Consider the following 13,662-nt stretch of genomic DNA (forward strand, 5'->3'; position numbering starts at 1 on the left):
CAAACCCGCGGCGGCTCAGGCTCCGTGGCCCCCCCCCCCGCCCTGCCACATGGGGACAGATAACCCGCGGCTTGTTGCGGCAAGCCGGTGTGTTTGCGGTCCGGGCTCTCCCGCCCAGCCCATGGCGCCCGCCCTGCTGGGCCCCCTCGCAACGGCCCCCGAACAAGGGAGGCTTCTACCTGGGGGGCCCAGCGGCTGGTAGGGGTGCACCCGCCCGGGGATGCCCGTAAGGGCCGAGCGGGCGGTTCTAGGGGACTCCGAGCTGAGGCGTGCCCCGGCACACAGCCTTGTGTAACCGCCGCGGCGGGGCGACCGGGAGGCGGGCCCGCGCGGCGGCGGTGGGGCTGCCGGGCCGGGAGCGCCCCCTTGCCGCGGCGAGCTGTGCCCGGCCGGGCCGCGCTGCGCCGCCTCTCGCAGCGGGGAGGGCGGCTCCGCTCGCCTCGCCTTTGCCCGCGCCCAGCCCCGCGCGGGGGGAGCCGCCGCCGCCGCTCTGTCTTTGTGGCCGCGCTGCCGCCCCACCGCCGCGGGGCCGCTCGCTGCGCCTTGGCTGCCGCGGAGGTCGCTGCTGTTGTGGCGTAGCCGGGAGAGGTTGGCGGGGAGGCGAGCACTGGCGGAGCGGCAGCCATGGGGCTGCAGCCCCTGGAGTTCAGCGACTGCTACCTGGACAGCCCCTGGTTCAGGGAGCGGGTGAGAGCCCATGAGGCCGAGCTGGAGAAGACCAATAAGTTTATCAAGGAGTTGCTCAAGGATGGGAAAAACCTGATTGCCGCGACCAAAAGTGAGTGGAGGGGTGCGGGGAGAGACGCCGGTTGGCTGCGAGGGCGGCTGCTGGCGGCTCGGGGCCCGGCGCTTGTAGCCGCTTGCCCGCCGCCGAGAGGTTTCGCCTTTGAGCCGGCGGCGCTTGCTATTGTTGCAGTGAGTTTTGCGCTGGCTTTCTCCAGCCTCTCCCTTGGGTCCCCCAAGAGCCGCTGTGGCCATATAGCTCCTCTCCAGCCCTTCGCCGCGGAGGGGGGATAAGGGATAGCGCCGGCAGCGGCGCCGGGTAGCTCCAGACTTCGTAACGCCTGTTGAATCTGCCCGGTCTCTTGGCCGGGCCTGGCTTCTGTGTTTGGCGGTGCCGAGCCCGAAGTGAGCTGCGGTGTTGAATCCGCTGAGAGGACTTGGTTTCAAGTTTTACCGGTGCGTTGCAAGCTGAGCGTCTGGAAATTGCATGTCTTAACATAACGATGGACGTGTATATGCATTTGAAGTCTGTGAAGAGGCTGCTGAAAATACCCCTTTGTCAAAATTTTAAGTACGTTCAGGAATTACTGGACTTACAGTTCAGCAGTGATGGCACTAGTTACCATCTCTACATCTTTGGCCTCTTAACATGTGATGCTATTTTTTAATTTTGCATTTTACTCGTTGAATATGTATGTGTATATATATATTTATATATGGTTAGTTATGCCGTGGTTTATGTGGGAATAATGTTATTTTTTTGAATGACCATGTTAATGCAAGTTCTTAGTGTAGTATTGTAATAATTTCTTCCACTGAACTTAAGATATAGTAGTGTAGTGTAGTCCCATAAATATCTGGTAGAATGATTGGCTATACCAATTACTCAAATAAAACGCTAATGTAGTGATCTGGCACTGTGTTGTCAAGAAATGTACTGCATCTTTGGTATCATGGAAAACTTCTGAAGGCAGGGAACCAGGCTTTCAGGATGTTTCCTTTAAAGTAAACTGAGAGGGATTTGGCCAATGGTTTGGGCAGTGTAGCTGCCTGGATACGGTAAGGGTTTTAAAAACAGAGATAACTCGTGCAAATAAATATTCTTCCCTATTTTTGTCTCTGTTTGATGTGCCTGGGTTAAAAAGGTAGAAAATGCCATATCATATTTCACTTGTTTGTAACTCTTACTCTCTGGCCAGTTAATATTTAGTTACTGCAAATCGTGTTCCTTGAGGATTGTTTTAAACCTGTGACTTTAAGTGTCAGTATAAATCATCAGATCTTGGACTGCAAAGTATAAAAGTCTCCTTAAACTTGGATAAGAACGCTAGAGCGAAATCGTTCCACTTCGCTTCTGTTCCTCAAGTATCTAGACAGTATTTTGGCAACTGCCCCAAACCCTCAGTTTCTCATGTATGGTTACATGTACAGAACTTAATTTGAAAGTGTGGAGCTGATAGTGGTGAGGAAAGCCATAACTCATTTGAGCCTCCTACCCACATCAGAATCCTGTGCTGATAACTTTGGCTTGGTGTGCAGTGCTTGGCGCACTTAGCTGTGTGTGGTGGGAGCCAAGGGAGTAAGTGTGCCAAGTAGAGCTACCTGGCTTGAGGGTGCTTAATGAAGTACTCTGGTAGGGCTAGCCTAGAAATATTTAGAGAAGCTATCGGAGATCCGGCCTGGTGTTGAGGTCTGAAGCAATTCCTTCCTTTCTGAGATGACAGTCAAAAGTTCTCTTCTTGTGTTTAGGTGCTGTACCTTATTCTAACAAACATCTGTGCTTCAACATACCTGTTTGAGAAGTGGAAACAAATGTTAGATCCTTCCTTACGCATTTCATTTTTCTGCAGTTCTCTTGCCTCTTTAGTGCCCTGCGTGACAGGTTTGAGGCTGAGTTGTCTTCCTCTGCTGCTGGTGAAGCAGTGCCACTGTTCAACAGGCATTAAAAGACAAATTGAACCAGAGGAAACACAAGGAGTCGTCAAAACTCCAGTGGCTATGGTATTGGTCCTCCTTGTGTTTTCAGAAGAAAACATCAGCATCTGAATTCTTTGAGGCACTTGATTAATTCACTGTCAGGACACCAGATGGGATTAATATTTGTTCCAAAAAACAAGCTCGAGAAGTGGTCTAGATGCAGAGCTAGCTATTCACTTCTGTCAAAACTGCATTTTCTGCACAAAGACTGGCTTTCCACAATCTAGAGAGTCTGATAATAACGCAGGACATTTCAAGGGCTTAAATGACTGCTTCTTAGGCAACAATTCATTACAGTTTTTTGAAAATTGTTTTAGTCTTTTGAACAAAAAAAAATGTTATCGTAATAGCTAAGGTATTTATCTGTTTCTAGAACCAGGCGGACTACGAAATTTACATGTGTTTAATTGATATGTGAGCATAATAAGCTTTTCTGAATGGGCTATGCAATATAAAATGTAGTAGGCACACCATTGTTCTTAAATTTCTGGGAAATGAGGTGACTGCAATAGAGACTGCCTGCATTTCCCTCCCTTGGTGCTTTTGTTATTTTACTTGTAAAGCAGTGACTTACAACAAATGTTGTGAGGATTCTCTAGGTGTGAATAACTGATATGACTGTATAGATCCCACTTCCTGCTTGACATACAGCCTTGTAAATGACTTTGATGCTGCCTGCACTGGGTTACATCTTGAGGAGTGGGAAGCAGATACTTGCTGCCACTCCCTCTAATCACAGGAGTCATCAGTGTCTCCCAGGAGCAGCCAGTAACATGATGTGGATCCTCTCTTTGGCTCCTTTCTTTTTGTCTCTTTAGTTGTATAGGAGTATATTTTCTGCCTAAAACTCGGAATAATTGATTTTTTAAATAGTACAGGACTATACTGCTTAAAAAAAAGAGAAAAAAAGAAGGATGTTTTGCATTCTTAAATTGTTGAGTTTTTAGTATGAAGCATATTTCAAGTGTATCTTTACAATTTTAAGTTTCAGTTGTTTCAAGAATCTGATGGAAAGATAAACAAGACTGACTCAAAGCTGTCTCGTTTCCTGTGTAATGGTTTGAATCGCTGAGTTGTCTATTTCAAGCTCAATATTGGAAGAATGAATAAACAATAGGTGGCTCTTCCTTTTGTTATGGTGGTGAAGTGTATTTAAAAGGAGTGCAGAAAGACCATTTTTTTTCCACTGATGGCAATCAGTAAATATGAGCAGTATATGCATACGCCTTTAAAAATAGAAATGCAATATTTCTCAGGGGATCCCGGTTCAGTTAAACAAGTGATGTTCAAAATAGTTTATAAATAACTTCTGGATGGTGTTAGTTGTTCTTCTGTTGAGAGAAACTAAATTTAAAGGTGCCTGATTGGAGAATCCTTATTCTGAAATATGAAAGGAACTTGACAGGTTTAGTCCTGAGCTCTTAAAATCTATGAGACACAAGTTGTTAGAAGTGAAGAATGCAATGGATAAATACTATGTATTTGCTTCTGATTCTTCTCCCTGTGGTGGTCCAGCTGTTGATTCATTGACATGAATGTGAGCTTTGTTTTGGGGTTTTTGAAGATTTTTTTTTGGAGGCGAGACTTTTCCATAAATGTACAGCAGGAGCTGCCACTTCTTATGAGACCTCAGGACAGAGTGGGAAGAGTCAGCATGAGTGTGGGGGGTCTTGCCCTGGGCATCTCATGGGGGATATGCAAAGGATACTGGTGAGTCCATTCTCACAGTTATTATGGGGGTCTGAAAGCAGAGCCTCCCCATTCATGGATTTAGGTTCAAATCAGAGCAGAATTCCATTTGGGTCAACTGCAGGGACTTTGTGATGGGCTGATGAAGACAAAAGATGGAGAAGCTGGGAAAAGAGAAAAGTTGAGTTCCTTAGGAGGCTTTCAAGAGTTGGTCCATATGCAGTGCCCATCTAAGGGAAGCCTTGACTGTCCCACATGGGCTTCTCAGTTAAAATGCATCATAAAACCTTTCATCAAGTCAGGACCATCTACTGCCATGTGGACATCACAGTATTCAAATAGTCTTATCACTTGTGCTAAGTGCTGAGCAGCAGCCTTCCTCTGCTTCCACCCTGAGCAACTTGCTACTCCGCAGCCCTATTGTGGGGTTTTTCACTGGGGCAGGCCTGTCCCTCATTATGTTGCTGTCTGTTTCAGCTGAGAGCAGGACAATTTCCCCTGTACCCTGAGGTTTTGGGTCATGAGCTCAGCTCTGTGAGGTCTTGACCATTGTATTTGGTGCAGCAGAGGAGGAAAACAGGCATCCTCACTATCCACTGCAGGTCACTGCAGGCAGCTCAGCATGCTCAGGCTTCTGGTGGCTGTTTTTTATTGCTATTTTTGTTTTATGTTTTTTATGGAAGAGTTATTCCTTGCACTCTCCAGACAGAATACAAAACAAGAACTAATTTTCTTTTATCTGTAGAGTTTGTTGGAATATAAAGAGTTACTGATAAACGTTACTGAAGAATGTTGGCTTACTGCAGGGAGTATTTTTGCATTCATGAGAAAAAAAAATATTAGTGAATTCTTTCTTTTCCTCTGAGGTGTTATTAGTCACTCATTGTTTTACAAGTTTGCCATCAAAAAGTTGAGCAGAGAGGAAGTGTTGTTGGCAATGGGAATAAAGCCATTCCCAATCCTATCTCTGACCTAGTAGAATAGGCTGTTTTTCCTTTAACAAAGTTAACTGAAGAACCTAATCCAAACCCAAGACCCAGTCTGATGTCTGAGTTGGCCAAATCCCTATTTTTTTTCCTTGGCCAGTTCTTTTAGTGTGGGGTGGTAGCTGACCTCTCAGACACTGATCTAGGTAGGGTTTTGGTCTGAATCCGTATGGGTATTATTATGTAACTGGCAAAGGCTGTTGTAATCCACATAATTACACAGCATAAAAGCCACTCAGATCACTTGAGCCACGGTGCTTTGTTTTCTTAAGCACTAATTGTCCATTTTTTTTAAGCTTCCCTTAGTATAATCTGCACTTATGAAACCACTTAGCTGAAGGTATGATGTGTGCCAGCTCTCAAAGTCTTAGGAATTTTCTGCAACAAAAATGTTGTTCTACTGACTCTCCAATACATGTTAAAGAAGTAAAGTAAAACAGTTAATATAGGACATACTAATAACTTATAGAGAAGAAATGGATGTTGACCAAAGATTTTGAAAGAATCCAAAGACATGATGTCATTCTTATTTAACCAGAGGGGGAGGGGGCAGAGGAAGTGGGAATATTGTGAGGGGGGTCTCAGTTGAACTTGTGTGCAAAGTTTCCTAAATCAGCAGTGATTAATTAGGACTGTATCTTTGATTAATTCATCCTGTACCCTGTATTCAGTGAGAGCTATGAATTAATAAATCTTCACATTTAGCATTTTAGAAAGCTGTTTTAGTTTTTAGTTAGCACCTAAAAATGAGCTTTACTTCTGTTATAAGGCATGATTTAGGTGTGATAACAGTAACCAAATAAATGCTCTAAGTGAATACACTGATAGTTAATTTGAAATATACTCTGCTAGAGCGCAGTCAAATAAAAATTACTGCTAGGGCAGCGCTAGATCCTGTATGGTAAAGGCTACTGAGCAGTACATACCTTTTTAAAAAAAGTCTTTCTGTTGGAATTCAGCTCAGTAATGGAAACGTGAGAAAGCTAAGGCAAATGGGTACTTTGGGGTACATCTGATACAGCTTTCTCTTAAGAAACAACTGCTTATAATAATGTAATATAACATTGCTTTTCCCTTCCTTTCAAGATAATTGCCACAGCTAGGGCCTAATTAACCAAGACAGTACTTTTCTTTTTTTGCTGCTTGTAGATAAAGTTGCTTCTGTATAAGGATCAGGGAAGTGCTTTCTTTTAAGAAAATACTCTACAGAGCATTGCATTTAACTCCACCCGAAGTAAAGCATTCATTACTGTGTCAGTAGCTATAAAAAAGTGTCAAGCTCATTCTGTGAAGGATGCCAGTTTGTCATCTTGAATCATGTCTTTTCAGCTTGGATTACTAACTAGCTTCATTATCTTCTTTGTCCTGAAGATGTTCCACTGTTCATTTTTTTTCTGTAATAAAAGTAGAGCATTGTGCTAGTGAACTAGAAGATGGGATTTCAGAAAATGTGAATTTACATGAATTTACATGGATTTTTTCAGTGCTAAGACACCTGACAGGCTGTTGTTGGAGTGATTTTTGTTTTGGGGAAATAAGTAATTTTTCAGCTTTAGATAAACGGTGTGGTTGTTGAAGAGGACATCAGTGATTAATGTCATTGCCAGTCTTCAGAACGAAAACTAGAAGTAAGTAGAATGGCTTGTAATTTTTGGAGAAGTTGTCTGGTAGATCATGTGGGGAAGTTTTTTCCTGATGTTTTTCTTTTTTAATGATAAGGCTTTTAGAACCGTAATACTGACTTTTAGGAATTGGGAAGAAGGGTAGATTTGCCCTACAGTCTGTAAAGTGCAAACACCTGCTTGCAATTAAATAAATAGACCCATTGCTAAGGCTGCCAGGTGTATGCTGTTCCTAAAATTTTCCTATGCTTGCCAGCTCTTTATTACAGAAACGTTGCAAATTTTAACAAGCAGAGCTTATGACACCAGTATCAGTTCTCAAGTCAGTCTAAAGTCAACTTGATAGTCTTTAGTAAGGCATAATGTCTCTTTATGATCGACACAGATTTTTTTGTAAGGGGACAGGGAGGGGAGATGGTCTGTTCTGGAGTGCTATAGTTTCCCACCCCCACCCCTGGTGTACAGCAAGGGGAGCAGCATACAAGCCAGGTGCTCTGGGCTCACTTTGGACACAGAGTGCTTGGAAATGTGCTTTGAAACAGCACAGAAGAGCTGCATCCCTATACTTCTCTTTTTCAGCTGTTTTCTAACATAACATAATTAATGTATATATTTTACATTGGCTTTAGCGCCTTTGTTTTACAATACCAACTTCAGTCACTACTGTGGTGCTTAACATGTTGACTTAAAAAACAGGGGCTTGGCTGTTTGAGGGAGATAGTCCTCAGTGTGTGAATCTTGGCAATATGTTTTGATAAGGGTGCGTTATGGCTTTTTGAGATAATTTTTGTGTCTTGCTTATGGCTGATGGGGTTTTCTTTTGGATCTAATGCCACTTTTCTGAGTTTCTCGACCAGATTTCCTGTTGTTCTAAGACAGTTGTTCTTGAGATATTAATGACCTGCTCAGTGTTTTGATTATCTTTTAAAAGTCTTCATGTTTTTGAGTTGGCAAATTAAGAAACTTTGAACGTTGAATACTTTTCTGGAATATTGAATGAGCGTAAAATATATGATCAAATGAGTTTGGGCACATATTGGCAGAATAGTTTAAGAAACTGTTTAGGGAATTTACATCTCTCTCTGCTGGTGGTTGCTGCCACTTACTGTAGTTGTCGATTTTAATCAGCACCCAAAATCTGTCTCATTGCTAAGTCAAACCCACCTACTTTACCGAGTTTGAACTAACCATTGTATTTTGCAATGAGTTGAGGTAGGCACATGTGCTCCATCCCAGCAGCTCCTGTGGAGGCTGTGCTCTTTCAGTGTAACTTTGATAGAAGAAAGGGCAGCTACAGTGGCTGCAATTTAAAATGCCCCATGTTACGCGTCTGTGATTGATGTATGCCAGCTATCCAAAGTGCATGTTTAGATATTTCACTGGGAAGAAAGATACTGGAAAGGGAAGTCTGTGTCTGAGTTTAAGCTATCCTCAAATTCTTTTTCTAAACAGATGTTTTATGCAACTGTCAGCAGACAACCTCAATGTCATGTTGTCATTCTTCCATACCTACTTGCACCTATGGACAGAGCTTCTTGCAGCCAACCCTGTTACTTGTGGATGCCTTTTACTCCAGCTGTTTTTGTTTCCTCCCCTTATTGTTCTTTTCCCTCCTGTGCATTTGCTCATCTTTCAGGATAAAAATAGAGAGAAAACATCCAGGCCTTCAGAAGCAATGTGGCCATCACAGGCCAAGGCCAAATCAGAAGTTCCTGTAAACTGTTCATGATGGGGTTGTCCTCTGTAGGAAGGGAGCATTGGGAGGGAAAAATAATCTACAGAGATGGAAAGTCACAGTGTTATTAAACATGTTGTGGTTTTACTACTGCCCACACCTTTGAATAAATGTCCTGCTGTTGCCTATTTAGTTGAGAGGACTGGGCATATGGGGGTTATCAGCCCATTAGGTAAATTAGAGAGGAGGCTTCGCCTCTCAATAAATCTGGTTGTTACAGGTTCCCTTAGTTCTCTCCAGCTTTTATATGTGCACCTGGCTGGTTGGAACTGCACGTCCTTGAAGAGGAGAAAAAGGCTTTGTTTAATTTGGCAAGGAAAATTGAGTATCCAGGGTAAAACTGTTCAGGACTGTGAATTGAATCTGGGCCTTGGAGGACAGTTGTACAGTGTGTGGTGTTTGGGAGTAGGTTCTCAGCTACTTTGTTGCTGGTGAGTGTTTTTCAGTTTTGAAATTTATCCATTTCCTCCATTAAACTGGTGCAAGTGAGCTTAGAAGCAATGAATAAATTCATGGTAAAGAGTCTGAGGCTTGTGTTGCACTTGCAGCATTTCAGCCTTAAATTTCAAAAGTTGGGCTGTCTTCCCAAGGGGAGGGAGAGCACCTTATTTTTGTGTTGAATCTGTGTTTTTGTCAAGCATGCATAAAGAGTTGCATGCTTTAAAAAATATAATATTTGAATGTAGGTATGATGGAACAAACCAAAATTGGTAAGGAAACTTGCAGCAGATTTAAGTGAAAATATGATTACGTAAAAAATGCTTCTTAAAAAAAAAAAAAAAATCCCACCATCTTGCAAAACAGGTGGAGGGAGCGTGCTGCCAGGCCACCAAGGACTTGAGAAAAACTGTTCAAAATGCCATTTTGGTAGTGGGTCACTGTTCTTAGAAATCTGTCACGGGTTGGGTTTGTAGCTTATGTGGGTTAAGAGACTGTGAACGCTGCTTAGTTTCAGCCTTTGAAACACATCAGTGCTTTGAGAACAAAACAGTATAATTTACATTGTCAATACCTTATTCCTGTTAAAATATCAGGTTGTATGCTTTCTCTTTGAAAAGGTCTGGTCCAATTGACAGGCTCAGTTACAAGCCAAATCATTGTTTCTCCAAAGCTTTTGTCCGTTCAACTTTTTAGCCTGTAAGCTTTTCTGGAACAAAGCTGACTTTCTTCCAGTCTGCTCTAAAACACTCTTGCTCTGTGGTAATATTACTGTACTTTTATTATGCCTCATTTTCCTTCATGCTTTCAGTCATTTCAAAACGCACAGTTTCAAATTTCTGTTGTGCCTCTTGCTTAGCTGTTACTGTGCTCCAGCAGATTCAACACTTAAAAAAAAAAAAAGAAAACTACCTGCATGCATTGCATAATTTATTTTTTTTACTTCTAGAAGAATCTAATGCTAAAATGAATTGCAAACACTCCTCTGTTCTATGGACAATTAAAAACCATTTTTTTTGTACAAAACACATCTGTGTGTCTACCAACACCATTACTGCTTTTCCTGTGGGCTTCTGTAGGGTTGCACCCGACAGGGAAGGCTGTCCTCCTTGGGGGGATAGGGAGTGAGCTAGTCAAGCATTAAAATTTATTGTTGGCACCTGTTTCTCTCCTCGTACTGCAGTCTTTTGCAGTGTTTTATGGAGGAATGGGGCTAAGCTCCAGACATTCAGCCGAAATTTTTGTGTAGTTAATGTAATGAACTAAGGAAACATGTGTGTTATGCCCTTGAATCTCATGTGTAGGAACTTGGCCCTCTGCTCAGATGAACTCTGCTAAGGGCCTAGAGAAAAATTGAAGGAGACTTGAGCCTAGGTAAGACAGGATGCCATGGTTTAAGAAGAGCTGAAATGTGTTTTTTGTCTTGGAAAGACTCATCCAGCTGTTGCAGAGCCCAAGCACCTGAGGAACTGGTGGCTGTTATCTCTAGGTAGTGCTCAAGTACTGTAACCTGCTTTGAGGGAGCTGAGGACTGGAAATGCCTTCCTGGAGGGCTGATATCTCATTACTTGAGAAGTAATACAGCTTGGAAGACCCATGAGAAGAGTTGTGTCTATATCTGGCCTAGTAGTCATGATGATTGACCTAGCAGAAAATGAGTTTCAATGTGTGTATTTGAGAAGTAGAAGTCCTTCAAGCTATGGTCCTAAATGCAAATATTTTGCAAATGTAGCTTTGTGATACAACAGAAAAATTCTTTGTGTTTACTTATCTGGAAATTTTATTTCCCTTATTGCCTTCATTAACTGCTTTCATATGTCTATATTTGGAATGACTTACGTATGAATTCCTCTTTTTTTTAGTTACAAAAATACCTTATGTTTTGGTGCAACTTAATTTGTATTGTATATAGGGTGGGTTTTTTTTTTTTTTGGTTGTTGCTGCTGATTGCTGTTCCATCTTGGGGATCTTTCTACAGGGGGCAAAACCCATATCTGCAAGGTTAGTGAAATTAGAGGGGTCAAAATCTCATCTTTACAACTACATTTTTATGTGGAGGCAAGCACAACACAGTTTACATTTGCCCTCAACATCTTGCCTGTATAGAACACTACTTACTCCTCTTGTAACTGTTTTGAGTCTTTTGTGAAAAAAAAGAATGTATAGTGATAGAGCTTTTTATTTGCACAGTCCTGACCAGACGCTAAGCAGTAAACAAACAAATGAATTAAATTAATGGAATGATGACATGTCCTCATCCTTTCATCCCAGGCTTCTTTCCTTAAAGCCAAAAATGTTTTTTCTTTTCATGTACATGGATAATTTATGGTATGAACAAAAGAGCAAGCTGTGTCTAGAGAAGTGACTTTGCGAGCAGCTTTGGACAAGACTTTCCCATTTTTCTATATTTCTTTCCATCACTATTTAAGCTATTGCCTCAAACTTGGGGACATTTGTCTATAAAGCATTTCAAAAATACTGAAATGTCACAGGGGAGTTTTGTGTATCAGTCCCTTCTGCATTATGAGAGGCTACACCCACTGCTCTTTTTCTGTAGTCATTATTTGAATTGAGCAGTAGTTATTTTTTTTTATCATCTTCAAGTAAATTAGCTTAGTATAGAATCTGATAGGAGAATGTGCCATATTCTGCTACAGTCATGGTTTAGACATCTCAGTATGGAGGGCATGGCAGTATGAACTCAGAAAGCAGCTGTTCTTGCCATGCAGATTATTCAAGTGGAAATTGAAGTCAGCAGTTTGGCTTTTGTAAAGTTTACAGTGTATCCTCAGTCACGTGTTATAGAAAGTATCCTTATATGTAGAAAAACTTGGGTATGGCAACCTTGTTATAATGCTCAGTGGGCATAGTGAAATCCACTTCAGATTTGTAAAGTTATTGCATAGCTTCATTGAGGAGATTTTTTTTTTTCTCATTTTATCTTTTGTTTGTAGTTCTTTAAAGTGTTTACAAGCAAGATAGCTTTGTTACCTTCTTGAAAATTAGTTTAGTATTATTACTACTGATGCATTTTAAAATAAAAATAGGAATTAAGATATCAGTCAAGGAAAATAGCAATCTTGTTTTGGATGGAGCAAGCAACTGGACCACATTAGCAATTAATCTGATAGCTTCCCCCTGCCCTCTTCCTCTCCGGTAAAGAAAAAAAAAATCATAGAACTTCTTTTCCTGAGGCCCTCTCCTTTGGTTTCTCTTTTAAATATAGAAAATTCCTATATTTTAATAGTGGTCAGGAGGTGATCTCACATTTCATGCGGACATTATTGAATGGTCTTATTGGAACATTGCTTCCTGGACACTATTATTAGTGTAGTAGCTAAGAGAGATATGAGCAGCTGCTGAGTTTTGTTCTGAGTGCCTAGATGGGTGGGTTGGAGTGGCATTCCCAGAGTGACAAGCAGAGGCACTAGGGGATGCCAGGAAGGAATTTTGCTTGGAAGACGGTTAACGTTAGCTCAGTGGTTTGTGCTTCTGTCTCCCTTCTGAGAGGTCTTAGTAGTGTGACTTTTTAGATGATTCTTGCCATAACTTGCCAGAGACTGCTGCCTCCTTCACCTCATTTGAATTCTTAGCTGCCTGTTCTGATGAAAATTTATAAAGCAAAATTTTGTTAATGTTCTAGTTTGAATATTAAGGATGAGCAGCAAAGGTCCAATAGTATGGGTTTTAATACTTGCTCGCATGGAGGCATGCTCAGGGCTCCTAAGAAAGTTTGGGATAGGGCCACTAGGACAGAATAAAGGCTGAATCAAGTGTCTGAACTATGTACCTCTAATCCCTTGCTAGGCTTTGGAAAAGGTATGGTTTAGATTTTTAAAATATTTTTTCCTTTGCTTCTGTGCATCTGCTATTGCTCTTTTCTACTCGGTTGTATTTTATTAAGTAGGGGTAATTTACTTGAAGAGCAAGAACAGAACAAACTGTCTGATGATGGCATTGCCACAGGCCACAGAGGAGAGGGTTCCCTTCCGGCAAGTTAATGACAAAACCAACAGGAATGTTGTTCCTAGGCTTATTTTCTTCTTTTTCTTTCCCCAGAGTAAACTGCCACCTCTTCTAGTTGCATCCTTCCCTTATAAAACCTCCAGGTTTGCCAATGTCAGTTGAATTTTGACTCACAGGAGAGCAATTTGGGGGGAGAAAATGGGTCTTTTGTAACTCTAACAATAGCAGATGGAATACATTGTTGTCAATAATTAATAATGTTAGAGAAAGACAGCATGTTGGCTCTCTTCTGAGGAGAGTTGTGGTGAAATTTCTTACTTGCTTGTTTGCAGCTGCTTGGCTTTCAGAGGGACCTATTATAATGCTGTCTAGGGCATGTCTTCGTCCTTTTCAGTTGAAGGATTCTCTAACCTTTTCCCGTGTGTGTGTGTGTAAGAAAAATCCCTGCTATTTTGTACAACATTGTAATATTGCTGTGCTAGCCTTCATTTATGGAGCATTATTGAGTGAATTTGCACATTTGTTT

At 41.7% G+C, this 13,662-nt stretch overlaps 1 protein-coding gene across 1 annotated transcript in view; it reads left to right on the top strand.

The window, feature by feature from the left end:
* Positions 1-471: 471 nt before the first annotated feature.
* Positions 472-13,662, top strand: part of ARHGAP10 (Rho GTPase activating protein 10) — a 155,016-nt gene continuing 141,825 nt past the window's right edge. The window contains exon 1 of the mRNA XM_040582414.1: positions 472-778. Coding sequence (XP_040438348.1) covers positions 625-778 — 154 coding nt within the window. The 5' untranslated portion in view covers positions 472-624. The remainder of the gene's footprint in view (positions 779-13,662) is intronic.

This window comes from Falco naumanni, chromosome 1, assembly GCF_017639655.2.
Source record: "Falco naumanni isolate bFalNau1 chromosome 1, bFalNau1.pat, whole genome shotgun sequence".
Lineage (NCBI taxonomy): Eukaryota > Metazoa > Chordata > Aves > Falconiformes > Falconidae > Falco > Falco naumanni.